Source organism: Peromyscus maniculatus, chromosome 1 (assembly GCF_049852395.1).
Source record: "Peromyscus maniculatus bairdii isolate BWxNUB_F1_BW_parent chromosome 1, HU_Pman_BW_mat_3.1, whole genome shotgun sequence".
In the NCBI taxonomy this organism is placed as follows: Eukaryota; Metazoa; Chordata; class Mammalia; order Rodentia; family Cricetidae; genus Peromyscus; species Peromyscus maniculatus.
The window spans coordinates 155,476,313-155,489,198 of record NC_134852.1 but is presented as its reverse complement, the minus strand read 5'-3'; the positions used below and the strand labels follow the sequence as shown (position 1 = coordinate 155,489,198).

The window sequence follows — 12,886 nt, the reverse complement described above, 5'->3', positions numbered from 1 at the left end:
TGTGTCCAGAGTCAGCATGGAGACCGTCCATGAGAATCAGATCAGGCAGGACAGGGTAGTGACCAGGTGACCAGTGGGGGAGAAGACCACAGAAGGGGGCGAGTGATGCAGGGGTCTCGCTGCTGGCTGCGCCCATGCTGGAAGCTCCTTCCTATCCCCCCCCCATGTTGGAAGCTCCTGCCTATGCCCCCCCCATGTTCCCCTATATACACTAGCACAGCCCCCTAGCCATGACTAAAGCCCCAGCCAGGCTTCTCACCACGTCTAGCCCCACTGGGAGGGTCACTGTCCGTCAGCAATACAATCCCCGAGGCGGGAGCGTGGGAGAATCCTTGTGGCTCCAGAGAGAAGAGCTGAGAAACAACTTCCTGGGGAAAACATAACAAAACAAAACAAAACAGGGGGCGGCGGGCTGCATCTCAGCCCCATAACCCAGCAACCTGTTAGTGTAAGTGTGTCCCGTGGTGGCTTGGGACGCGCTTTTGCTGTTACCTGTTTTTGAAATAGAATCTTATGTAGCCCAGGGTAGCCTCCAACTCGCTAGGTAGCTGAGGATTACCTCAGATTCCTGAATGCCCTGTCTCAGTGTCCTGAGTGCTGGGATGACAGACATCAGCAGCCTGTCAGAGAGCTGGGCAGACTCTCTCCGGATCCCAGATTGTGTGAAGGTTTTGAGTGAGCTCTGACGGCAGTGGGCAGGACAGAGCTGCGCCTGGGGAGCCCTCTCTCCATTGTTCAGAACCTGAGGCTGAAGACAAAAGCAACTTATTTTACAGGTAAGAAGAGTGAGGCACGCAGAGGGTGTGGCCACTGGCCCATGTCAACAGCTAAACGGGCTGAAACCATGTGACCTGACGGGGCTTCCCTGAGCACCATGGGACACACTGGCTGGGACAGCTAAGGCCCAAAAATGAGTGTGAGGGATCAGAGATCTGAGGACCCTGACCTCCCTGCGGGGCAGGAGCTTGTGGAAGAGAGGCCGCTACCCCCTGGATGGCTTCCTGGCCGACCTTAGGCCCCTCTGCTCTCCTTCTGGTTCCTGTTTGTGGCAGCCATTGGGGACCAGACCCTGTGTTAGCACATGAATAGCCAGGGATTTCCTGGGCCAAGTTGCGCGAAAATGCACATTTCTCACCAAAAGGGCCCTCGTTGGGCACTGCACACACCAGCAAACGGTCAGCCTGAGCCCTGCACCAGGTGTGAAGGCAGCTTGCTGCTCCCCGGGGCTGCCTGGCTCTTACCTAGCTAGGATGAGCCAAGCTCAGCTCTGCAGGAACAGACACCCTGGGTCCCCAAACAGTCCTAGGCCTGTTTCACCCCCAACAGGAAGGAAGTCCTTCCTCAGACCAGAGCTGCCTGGGTCGGGATCCTTGCCCTCCTGTTCATGCACACTCATTCCCTTCACAAACATTTGTCTGTCCTTCCAGCATGCTGGTTCCTTCTCGAGATACTGGGGGTGCCTCAGCCAAGCGGGCAGAGGAGATGGGACCCTGCTCTGACAGGCGCAGAGCATGTGGCAGAGACATGAAAAACAGAAAGAGATGTGTGGGCTTGGGAGGCCTGCTTCAGCAGGGTGCAGGGAAGGGAGCTTTTGAGGTAGTGAAGCAAGTGCAAAGGCCCTGGGGCTTGGATGGACATGGAGAGCTTGCAGGGCTTGCTCTGGTCCTCCTGAGTCCCGTGTTCAGTGATCCACTTGAGTATGGGGCTGTCTCTGCTTTAACTCCCAGACACCTCCACTGCTCCTGTACCTGGTCTACAGCACTGGACAGGGGTTGACAGGCCAGTCCCATGCTTGTTCCATCCACAGCCCAGCCAGGCTAGTGGAGCTGGGATAAATAGTGCTTCCCTAGCTGTAGGAAGCAGGATGTGCACCCCACTGCCCCCCCCCCCCCGCGCGCGCGCAAGATAAGTCTGCCTCCTAGCTTCTGGAACTTTCCTTGGAAATGGGGGCTCTGCAGAGACAACATCACTGAAGTTCTCAAGAGTATCATCCTGGGTTCTGAGCAGACCTAAATCTAGCAGCAGGTGCCCTTTCAGAGAGGAGAAGGGAAAGAGCCGGGGGCACCGGGGATGGTCATCATCACCCAGTGCCTGGAGCCCAGGAGCTGTAGGAGGTAGTCTGCTCTGGGCTTGTGGGGGGGGGGGGTACAGCCCTGCCCACTCCACTGCCAACTGCTGGCTGCCAGGACTGTGAGGAACTTAAGTCTGTGTTGTTCAAAACCACCAACCAGAGCCCTTGTGTGGCTCCACAGGAAACACATACACATGTCCTCAGAGGTTCAGCAAGGATGAGGCCCATTTCAGACACTCACAGATCCTTGTCTACAAGGAGAGGGCCTCAGGAGACTCTAGGGTGATATGTCTTGGGCATCCATTGTAGCTTCTCCCTGCCGGGAGGATGTGGGAGTGGAAGTCAGGTTCAAGTCAAAGTGAAGACATCACTTCAGCACCTGCTTTCCTGTGGGCTTCCAGCCAGTCTGGGACTCTGGCTGAACCGAGGCTGGGCCCAGGCTCCTCGATCTTTCTGGAACCCCCCAGTGCTCTTGTGAGTCTGAGAGGCACAGCACCCCAGGTTAGACTCTCATTGTCCCCCTGACCCTCTGGAAGGTAATTAGGAGCTGTTTGAGGTCATCAGCATATTCTGGTGGCAAATGTAACCTTAGCAACATTAGCTCTGAAGTACAAATAAGCCTGGCTCTGGAGGGGTTCAAAGGGGCTCTGGAGGGTTGGGGTCTTCTCCAGGTCCCCCTGCCTCCTTGTAAGCCTGCATCCTCCTTTGGGGGGCGGGTGTATCAACAGGCTTGGAAGAGTTCAGGGCTCCCGGGGGAAGGGAAGGACACTGTCATCTCACCACACCAAGGCAGGTCAGGGGGCATTGCCCTTTTGGGTGACTGGTCCAAGGGCCTGGACCTGTTTTCATGGCTGGTCCAGGCTGGCCTGGGTGGAAGTGTTGAGGGCCTTGCTCTGCTTCATCCATCTTCACACGTGCGCCCTCCACTCTGCACTCGCTAGCTTGGGATGTGGACAGGGTACCAAGCCCTGGTGGCTAGAGGGGAGGCCAGTGGGTGACTCTGCGTATGACAATGTCCTCCCACTGCACATGAATGAGAAGGTTTTGTTCTAGGAAGACTGTGTCTCCAAATTCTGGAGGCCTAACCCACAGTGGCTCAGAATGCAGTAAGACGGGGTCACTATTAGGGGACCCGATCCCACAGAGCTGGTGTCCTTATAGCTAGAGATCAGGGTATAGACATAAAGAAAAGGAACACGTTCAGACACAGGGAGAAGGCACAGTCTGGGAGTTGCAGAGCAAAGAGCCAGCCACAAGGTAGGTGGCATAGTTGTGAATTTCCAGCCCGAGGACATGTGTCATCGGAAGGTGGCTATCCCTACCAAAGTCACTGCCTGTGGAGCTCTGCCTGAGTGGTCTGAATCCTCCTCCAAATTCTTTTCCTTTCTTTTTCCTATTTTATTTTGAGACAGGGACTCGCTATGTAGCCCTGGCTGGCCTGGAACTCACCATGTAGACCAGTGTAGCCTTACATTCTTAGAGATCGTGGCTTTTTTTTTTTTTTTTTTAACAAGGTCCCGTGTAGCCCAGGTTACTCAATTTGTAGCTAAAGATGACCTTGGACTGCTCATGCCTCTGCTGCCAATACTCTCTCACACATATACATTAAAAAAAAAAAACTAGCCTGGTGTGAAGTGCATGCCTTTAATCTCAGCACTCAGGGGCAGAGGCAGGTGGATCTCTGTGAGCCCTAGGCCAGCCTGGTCTACACAGTGAGTTAGAGATCAGCCAGGGCTACAGAGTGAGACCCTGTCTCAAAACCAATCAGCCAATTAGTTAATACTCAATCGATCAAGAAAACTTAGTAGCTTAAAAGTACAAGAGCAGGGCTGGGATGTAGTAGCTAGGTGAGTGACAGGGTGCGAGCCTGCCACGAAAGAGGCGCTCTCTGAATTAGATCCTGTTTAATGGTCAGTTTGACAGCGCCTAGAGTCACCCGAGAGTCTCAGATGAGGAAGTCAGAGCATCATGGCCTGTAGCCATGTCTGTGGGGAACTGTCTTGATTGTTAACTGATGTAGGGGGGCCCAGCCCACTGTGGGCGGCACCATTCCCAGGGCAGGTGATCCCTGGCTAATTTTTGTTTGCTGTTTTTGTCTCATTGTGTAGTCCTGGCTTTCCTGGAACTCACAGTGATCCACCTGCCTCTGCATCCCCAATGCTGGGACTAAAGGTGTACGCCACAGGGCCTGGTGATCCTGAGCTGTAAAAGAAAGCTAGCAAAGCATGCGCCTGAGGCAGAGTGGGCAGGCAGCACCCTCCAGGATTCCTGCTGAATTTTCCTGCTGTGAGTGAGCTTTTTGTTGGAAGTAATACTGTATGGAAAAGCAAGCAGGCTTGCCTTCACGCTTGTGCCTTGAGTTCCTGTCCTGACTTCTCGTCTCTTATGGACTGGACTTAGAATTGGAAGTAGACTATAAACCCTAAACCTATGTCTCCTAAGCTGCCTTCGGTCAGGGTGCTTTATCACAGCAACTGAAAGGAAATGAGGACAGGTCCTTTGTACAGAAAAAATACAAACAGAAGCATCCCCAGATGTCAAGGTAGCCATCACCCTGATCTGTGTGCCCTCTGCCACGCACTCACATCACCCTGGTCTGTGTGCCCTCTGCCACACACTCACATCACCCTGGTCTGTGTGCCCTCCGCTACTCACATCACCCTGGTCTGTGTGCCCTCTGCCACGCACTCACATCACCCTGGTCTGCGTACCCTCTGCCACTCACATCACCTTGGCACTGTGATTTTGGGTATCTGGATGTATCCCTCAGAGAAGGGACTCTGCATATTGAGTTTGTCATTTATGAGGTTACTGGGAGTCTTTTCCTCTTAGGGCTGCTCTGCAAGTGGCTGGGTGACTTGCTCCTGTCTGCTTTGAATTGCTTATGGCCAGGGTGAGAAAGGCCACCACTCTGCAGGGTGGCCCTGCTTCTCCCTGAGCAGGTGCTGTGTTCCCAGGAGCCAAGTGCTTTTCAAAGCTCCTACTTCCTAGCACTGGGACACGGAGGCAGGAAGACCAGGAGGTGAAGGCCAGCCTGGGCAACATAGTGAGATCCTGTCTCAAACATGCAAATGAACAAACAAAATGTTCAATTTCTACCCCATCCACAAAAATAGAGCCCTATGGACAAACTCAAACTCAAGCAGTGAGAAAATAATACTGCCAGGAGTGGTGGTGCCAGCAAGCCCTTGGAAGGCAGAGGCAGGCCCATCCCTGGTCTCAAGTTCAAGTTCAAGGCCAGCTGGGATAACCCTGTCCAAAAAAGGCAAAACAGGGGAGAATGGAATTTGATCTGTGAAACTAATGGCTGTGAGGTTCTACGCTTGTCTCAGTGAGAGCATCCCTTCTGTTTCTCTGTCCCATCTTGTCTTCAGCACCTGGACTGGCCTTCCTCCAGCAACTGAAGTCTCTTGGACCAGTGGTCCTTTTCCAGGTTATTGGAGCTCTGTCTTCCCCCAGCTACATCCAGCAGGCTGAAGAGTGCAGCGTTTGGGACAATGGAAAGCCCATTGTCTAGGAAGGCCAGGGGACCGGGAGGAGGAGGAAGGGCCCAAGTGCCCTCTTTCTGCTTTCTCCAGGAAAAAGGGACTTTGCAAAACTGGCCTGGGTGTACGTGGCTTCCCTCTGCCAGCTCTGGAGCCTGGAGAGAAATGAATACCCCTCTGAGGTCCCTCTTTGCTCTCAGGATCGAGTAGGAGCTGGTAGCCATCTGAGGACCCCCAGTGACTGAGGGGGTCCTCACTTTGGCCCTTGATACTGTGGGGGTCCCCTCAGGACACAGGCTGATTCTGCTTCTGCCAGAGGACTCAGGGCCAGCAAACCTGCATACTCCACTTGTCCCCAGAACAACCATTATCAGCATTGAGCTAACACAGAACAGCTAACCAGGAGCCCAAGCCAGAAAGATTCCATGGAATAGAACCCCACCCCCCCAAAGTTTCTTTTGTAATTTTGTTGTTGTTGTTGTTTTTCGAGACAGGGTTTCTCTGCATAACAGTCCTGACTGTCCTGGAACTTGCTTTGTAGACCAGGCTGTCCTCAAACTCACTGAGACCTGCCTGCCTCTGCCTCCCAAGTGTTAGGATTAAAGGCGTGCACCACCACCGCCCGGCTCCTTTTTTAATTTTTTAATTGTTGGTCTTTGATACAAGGTCTGGTGTAGCCCAGGCTGGCCTTGAAGTTACTATGTAGCCCTGGCTGACCTTGAACTCCTGATCTTCCTGCCTCTGGCATCTGAGTGAAGGGATTACAGGTGTTCACAAGCACACTCGACAAGCTCAGGCTGGCCACCGACTCACTGTATAGGAAGATGACCTTGAGCCTCTGAGCCCTCTGCCTCTACTTCCCTACTGCTGGATTTCTGGTTTGTTTGGTTTTCAAGGCAGGGCTTGACTGTAACCTGGGCTGTCAGGCTCAATGAGGGCTCTTAATAGAGCACTCACCCCCTAGGACTGCTATGCCCGGCTCTACTTCCTCTTCCTTGGGACAACAGACATAGGACCTTGGGTGTCCAATCCTGTAGTGGCTCAGAACACTGAAGGTGGCCTGCCTCAGAAATCACAGAGACATTTCTGCCAATGCTGACGTGAAATGGAGGTGCACAGATGATACCTCTCAGCGAGAGGACAGCAGAGGCGGCAGATGACAGAGCTGTGCCTGACCCTGTCCTGTCCAGGACCCCGGCGAACCCGGAGCACATACATGCAGACTGTTCAGAAAGGGATGCTTTGGGCTTGGCCAGCTGTCCAGGGCCTCTGACTGCTTTACATGCTGTGAGTGGTCCTTTAAAGGAATGAGGCCACCTGACAGGTGCCATCTCCCTCCTCCTGGGTCACATGCTTTCCAAACTCCTCTAGGGATGGATGTCACTCCACTCAGGGAAGTGAAGGTGGAACAGCCCTGGCTGGCCACACCCTGTGGTGTATCGCCCCCGTCCATCACTGAAGTGCCAGGGCTGCCCAGTCAGTCTGGCTCATGTGGAACCCTGACTGGGTAGCACCATGCAGTTATTCAAGGCAGCTTCAGGTGGCCCACAGCTCAGTGTGCCAATTTGCTTCCCTCACAGCCATTGTCACCAAAAAATTTCTATTTGGCCACAATAACTCTTTTGTTGTTGTTGGTTTTTTTAGAGACAGGGTTTCTCTATGTAACAGTCCTGGCAGTCCTGGAACTCACTCTGTAGACCAGGGTGGCCTCAAACTCACAGAGATTCTCTTGGCTCTGCCTCCCCGAGTGCTGGGATTAAAGGCGTGCGCCACCACCGCCCGGCCCACAATAACTCTTTAATGCTTGCAAGTTTCCCTGAAGGGAGGGGTCAGAGGAGCTCCAGACTCATCCACTGCACTCCAGATGTGCTGAACTGTGCAGTTCCCCAAGTGTGAGAATCTGGACCTTATAACTTGTGGTAATGGGGATTGTGCAAGCTCTCCCCTTACATTAAAAACCAAAGATCGCCAGGCGTGGTGGTGCATGTCTTTACTTCTACCATTCAGAAGACAGAGGCAGGCAGATCTTTGGAAGTTCAAGGCTAGTCTGGCCTATATAGTGAGACCCCATCTCAAGTAAAACAACAAGCAAACTCAAAAACAATCCACAAGCCCTAAAATCAGGCAGTGAAATGACCCAGCGGACAGGCAGCTGCCAAACCTGATGGTCTGAGTGTGCTAGGAGGTAAGAACTAAACTGTTTTCTGGTTTTGGCTTTTCAAGACAAGATTTCTCTGTGTATCCCTGACTGTCCTGAAACTCACTCTGTGCATCCACCTGCCCCTGCCTCCCAAGTGCTGGGCTTAAAGGCGTGTGCCACCACCGCCCCGGCCCACAATAACTCAAGAACCAACCTTGAACAAACGAAACAGGGTTTCACTTGGTTGTCCTGTAACTCAGTATGTGGACCAGGCTGACTTCAAACTCAGAGATCCCTCTGCCTCTGAATACTGGGATTAAAGGTATGAGCTTTTATGACTTGGAATTTGACTCTACCTCCTCACTGAGAACAGTTAGCTGAACTGAAGTCAAACCCACATGTGGTACCTGCTGACCATCCTCACCCTGACCCGTCCCATCTGCCCCACTTTGCTTTGGTGAGCATGTACTCACCAGGGCTGTGGACAGACTCACAGACCCAGGTTAGTGACCAGGTAGGCAGCAATAGAGCCCCACTGAGGGGACGAAACACTAGGATGTGGTAAAACTCTGTGACACCGTTGCCTCCTGGTCTGTTTTCAAGGCCACATTGGTGCGCACACAGCTGGCTAAATCTCTCTCCCTGCTCCCATCCTGCTCAATTGCAAATAGAAAAAAGATGAAGCGGACACAGGGGCTTCAAGACACGTTTGCCACTTTAATATCTTTCCCGATCATTCCCATCAGTCTCTCGGGGCTCTCTATACACGATCGAACGTTTCTCTCGGATCAAGCATCCAGTGTGCACAGCACATACTATTCTGGGTCGACACCTGTATTAACTACAGACCGACTCGTTAGTAACAGGGGCAGATACAGAAACCTTAAACCCATCCCACGACGAAATTCTGAAGGTACAGCCTTGTCCCTGGACACAGAAAAGGAAGCTGGCTGAAGAAAGGAAACAGGTGGTCATGGAGGACCACAGCCCGCCTGAAGCAACGTAGCTGCAGAGAGCCCCATCAGAGCAGGGCAGGTGCCGGCCCCTGGTAGCCTCATCACTTGGTTGACTCAAGCAGGAGGCCATCTTGGGCTACAGAATAAGACCCTATCTCATCCCTGCCCTTCCAGAAAAGAGGGAGGCATAGCTCTGTTGATTGAGTGGCCTGGGATGCGCCTGATTTCAATCCCCAGCACCTAATAGCACGTGGCCGGGCATGCCTTTAATTTCAGTGCTTTGGAAGTGGGGGCAGGAGGATCAGAAATTCAAGGTCATCCTCAGCAACATAGCAAGTTCAGGGCCAGCCTGGGCTAGGAGACCCTGTCTTTAAAAAACAACAAAAGAAAACAAAAGACCTTTCCCCCAACACTCTTAGAGTCTAGGGCTTGGCTTCAGAAACACATAATCTGTGTTGTCCTGTGAGCCACACAGCAAGGGAAGTTTGGGAAGTGCTCCCACCTCAGCTTCGGGGCGTGGCCTCTTCCTTTTGGGGCTGTGGTACAGAATAGTATTTTAAGTATCCGATTAGCATTCAAACAAAGAGTTTTTGAAAGGAATGTGAAAGACAAAAAAAATGCCAATCAGATTTTCCCCGTCTTGCTGTCTGTAGCCTCCCATAAAGTTAATTTGGGACACGGCTCAGAAGCCTCCCAGCAGTCTTAACATCTTGGGGAGAAGCATTCGGGGCATTCACTGCAGTGAGCTAAGGTCATTTTGTATAAACTCCAAAGAGTCATTCATTAAAATTAAATGTTCGCCCTCACCTCAGCCAGCCCTTTTTTTAAATGCCGCCGACCCTGCCTCTTCCATCTTGGTCTCAGCGACAGGGGTTACATTCGTAAAATATATAAAGAAAAATACAAGGGTTACTTGACTTGGTGACCATATAGTGCACTCCGACAGCTGGCAGCGCATATTTTCACCATGAATACCCCTTACTAAAAGTAAATCATTGGGTAAAGATAGCTGGAACGTGACAAGAGTCGAGCAGGGCGCACGATGCTACATGTGGAAGAGAAGCAGGCAGACGCACCCGCCTGCAGAGTCTCCAGCTTGATCGCCAGGGGCTCAGGAACCCTGAGGTAGATGGGAATAGAATGCATTCACACTGGGACTGCACCAGAATGGGACTCCTGCCGGCAGATTGCATCAGGGCTGGGAAAGACAGTTCACTCTCAAATTATGGAGTTCCATTACAAAGCTCCCCCAATTCAATGAAGCCTGTTTTTCTATTTCTCAGTTTGATTTTTGCAAAAATACATTCTGTTACATCCTGACAAGCCATCCTCTATCACAAAGTAGAATTTCATCCCTAGAGTCTTGAGTTGTGGCACACACCTCCTTGTCCATGCCTAGGTTCCTTTCCAGGCAATTGAAAAGTTCCAGTGGCTACCAGCCTTTTGCTCTGTTGGCCAGTCCAAAAAAGGGCAAACAGGAGTTTATAAAGTTGTCTAAGGGTCTCTCCCATCCCGGAGGTCGAGGAAGATTGACTGCAAGAGAGTTCAAAGATCAGTCTTGGAGATCTAAAAACAGAGGCGGGAGAACTTCCAGGACGCACTTCTGTCCCTGGAGTAAACCGATCCGTTCGGGTTCATACCAACGAGAGCTGAGGGAGCGGCTGCTCCAGGATGCTTCCCGACTGGAAGGAGCAGAGTGCAGGGTCCTCTTCTCACTGGCTCAGAGGCCCCAGGCAAGCCTTTCCAGACAGAGAGGCCCAGGCACCCTTGGAATCTGATGTCACCGAGTTTTAAGACTCACACATGAAATAGCAGCACACCCTGAGTTCTGATAGTGAAGGAAGTCTGTCCCACTGCACCAAAAAAGTCTGAGCTCCATTGGATCTGTTTGTTCTTTTGGTCATTTCCCCCACCTCCCAGAAACTGAAAATACACAGTTTATTATAAATAATTGGGCATCCGTATATACATATTTAAATAATTAATTTAAATATCTTACACCTGTTTTTGCAAACAATTCTCCATGGAGAGAAAGTGCTCCTCCTGAGGGGTAGAGTGTGCTTCCGAGGCTGAGGCAGGGCTCCGGAGGGTCACAGTCTAGGCAGGAAGTGGGTTACCTTCATGGTAGGCGACACGCGGTTCCCCTTCTTGGTCCGCCCGTTCTTACTGAGAGCCATGAACATGCCCGGGTACGCGTAGGATTCATAGGCGTTGTAATTGTTGGGCAGAAGAATCTCTTTGAATTTACACTCGTCGGTAAAGAAAGGCTAGGAAAGAGGACACAGCGTGAGCCAGGGACCTGTTGCAGGCGGGGCCCAAGGTCTTTCTAGGCAGGGTGTCAAGTCTGTCTGTCCCAGGCTTCAAGGAGGTGATGAAACCAAGCTAGGCGGAGGAGCACAGCTCACCTGCCCTGTCCCTATCAATCTGGTATCTCCTGCTGCGAGTTCTGCCTGTTAGGACTCATCTCTGCTCAACCCGCCTCTCTCCTAGGATGAGTAAGTACCCACATACGGCTGGCAGGAATAGGGTGGCACTTCCCTTGGTCTGGAAAACCAGCCTGCCTCTGGCTACTTTGGCTGAAAACCTTGATACCTGGTAACTAGACACAAGCGCATGCGTGTGGGTGGGGTGTGGGTTTTTCAATTCTGCTAGCCCTGCACACTGTCCCCAGCAGGTGCCCAGGCAGAACCCCCAGGTACTCACCACACCGAAGAGCTTGCCCCTGCTGCTCATGGCCACGAAGAATCGGCTGGCCACTCCGAAGATGCTCACCACGCCCCGCTGCACCGGGGAGAGCTCCAGAAGACCTGGGGTGGGGGGCGAGACACAGGTCAAAAAAACGTAGGTGACCCTGGGCCCATACAGACCCCCACCTACAAACCTCTGGAGACCTCGATGCTGGAGTGAGTGAGGGTGAAAAACCCAGGGTCCCCAGCGCAAGCATTAAGAGCCGGTAGCCCCCAAGTCAGGCGTCAGTCTGGGCACTTGTCCCAGGCTCCCGTGGGTGCCGACGGGCGAAGGCGCTGGAATTCGGCACCGGGAGCCCAGGCTTCCGAAGGCGGGAGGCGGGGCCCGGCCAGCGGGTGCGCTCCTCGCGTCCAAAGGGGCGGAGGTCTCTATCTAGTCCCCACGGATACCGGGTCTGCTGCCCGGGTCCCCACCCTCCTGGTGCGCCCCGCACTCACTGTCGCTGGTGTCCGCGTGCACGCCGCCGATGCGGCCGTCGGGCAGCACCTGCAGGTGGAATCCGATGCCCACGTTGCAGTAGAGCCGCCGCAATCTTTTGAGGCCCAGCAGGTAGTCCCCTGCACCGCTACGGACAGCCGCCTGCGGGGGCTGCGCGGCCACAGGCAGGCGCGCCAGCGAGCGGGCCACCAGGCCGTCCCAGCCGCGCCCCAGTTCGGCCGGTCGCGTGCCGTTGGGTGCGGCGGCCCCTCGGCCCACCAAGGCCACCAGTAGGGCCAGCAGGACCCCGGGCAGCAGCGTCCCCGTTGCCGGCCCTCGCTTCTCCATCCCGGCCCGCGGGCCGTGCGTGCGATCGAGCGGCGGGCCGTGAGTCCGGCGTATGCTGCGCGCCGGTCGAGGGTGCGGGAGCAAACGGGCCGGCGGCGGTGGCGGGACAGTCCCCGCGCGCCCAGCCCCGCCGAGCAGCGGTATATATAGCCGGTGCCCCCTCCTACTCGCCGGCCCGCGGGGCGCTGGTCGCCTGGGAGCCGGGGCGCAGGCCGCCTGCCAATCACCGCCGGGGGAGGAGGCGCGGGCCGGGCGGTGGCTACTGTCACCTGGAGAGACCCCAGCCCCTTGCTCTTGGCTCCGCCCAGCACTGGAACCTGTTGGTCCCGCCCCGCGGCTCTTTGCTCCCCAGGGCATCTCCCGTCCTCCTTCCTTGAGGGGAGACCCTTGGGGACCCGCCGGAATCTGGGTCCTTTCTAGTACTCCAAGGACTGGCCTGGGTTGACCGTGGAAAGTAGCAAGCCACACTGCGGCTTGGCTATCGGGAGAAATGCCAAGGGTGGCACAACTGGGGGGAAAGCAAGTCTAGGGTGGTCCCAGAAGCTTGCAAGTTTCCGGGTCTGCCAGGTGGAGGGATGAAGCCTGAGCAGCAACCACGGAGTAGGCGCTTCTAAGAGGAAGGAGTTCAGGACATCCGGGGACAGCACAGACCCGCGCTCCCCTCTCAGGCACCTGAAGGCAAGAACAGACAGACAGCTGGCAGGGCATCGGGCTCTAGGAG

The 12,886-nt window shown here is 54.1% G+C and overlaps 1 protein-coding gene across 1 annotated transcript; it reads right to left on the bottom strand.

The window, feature by feature from the left end:
• Window positions 1-10,413: 10,413 nt before the first annotated feature.
• Window positions 10,414-12,165, bottom strand: Fgf4 (fibroblast growth factor 4). The gene is made up of 3 exons (XM_006977333.2): window positions 11,838-12,165; window positions 11,356-11,459; window positions 10,414-10,919 (listed from the first exon to the last, which is right to left on the bottom strand). Exons 1-3 carry the CDS (start codon window positions 12,163-12,165, stop codon window positions 10,743-10,745), a joined length of 609 nt encoding a protein of 202 aa, XP_006977395.1. The 3' UTR covers window positions 10,414-10,742.
• Between the last annotated feature and the right edge of the window lie 721 nt (window positions 12,166-12,886).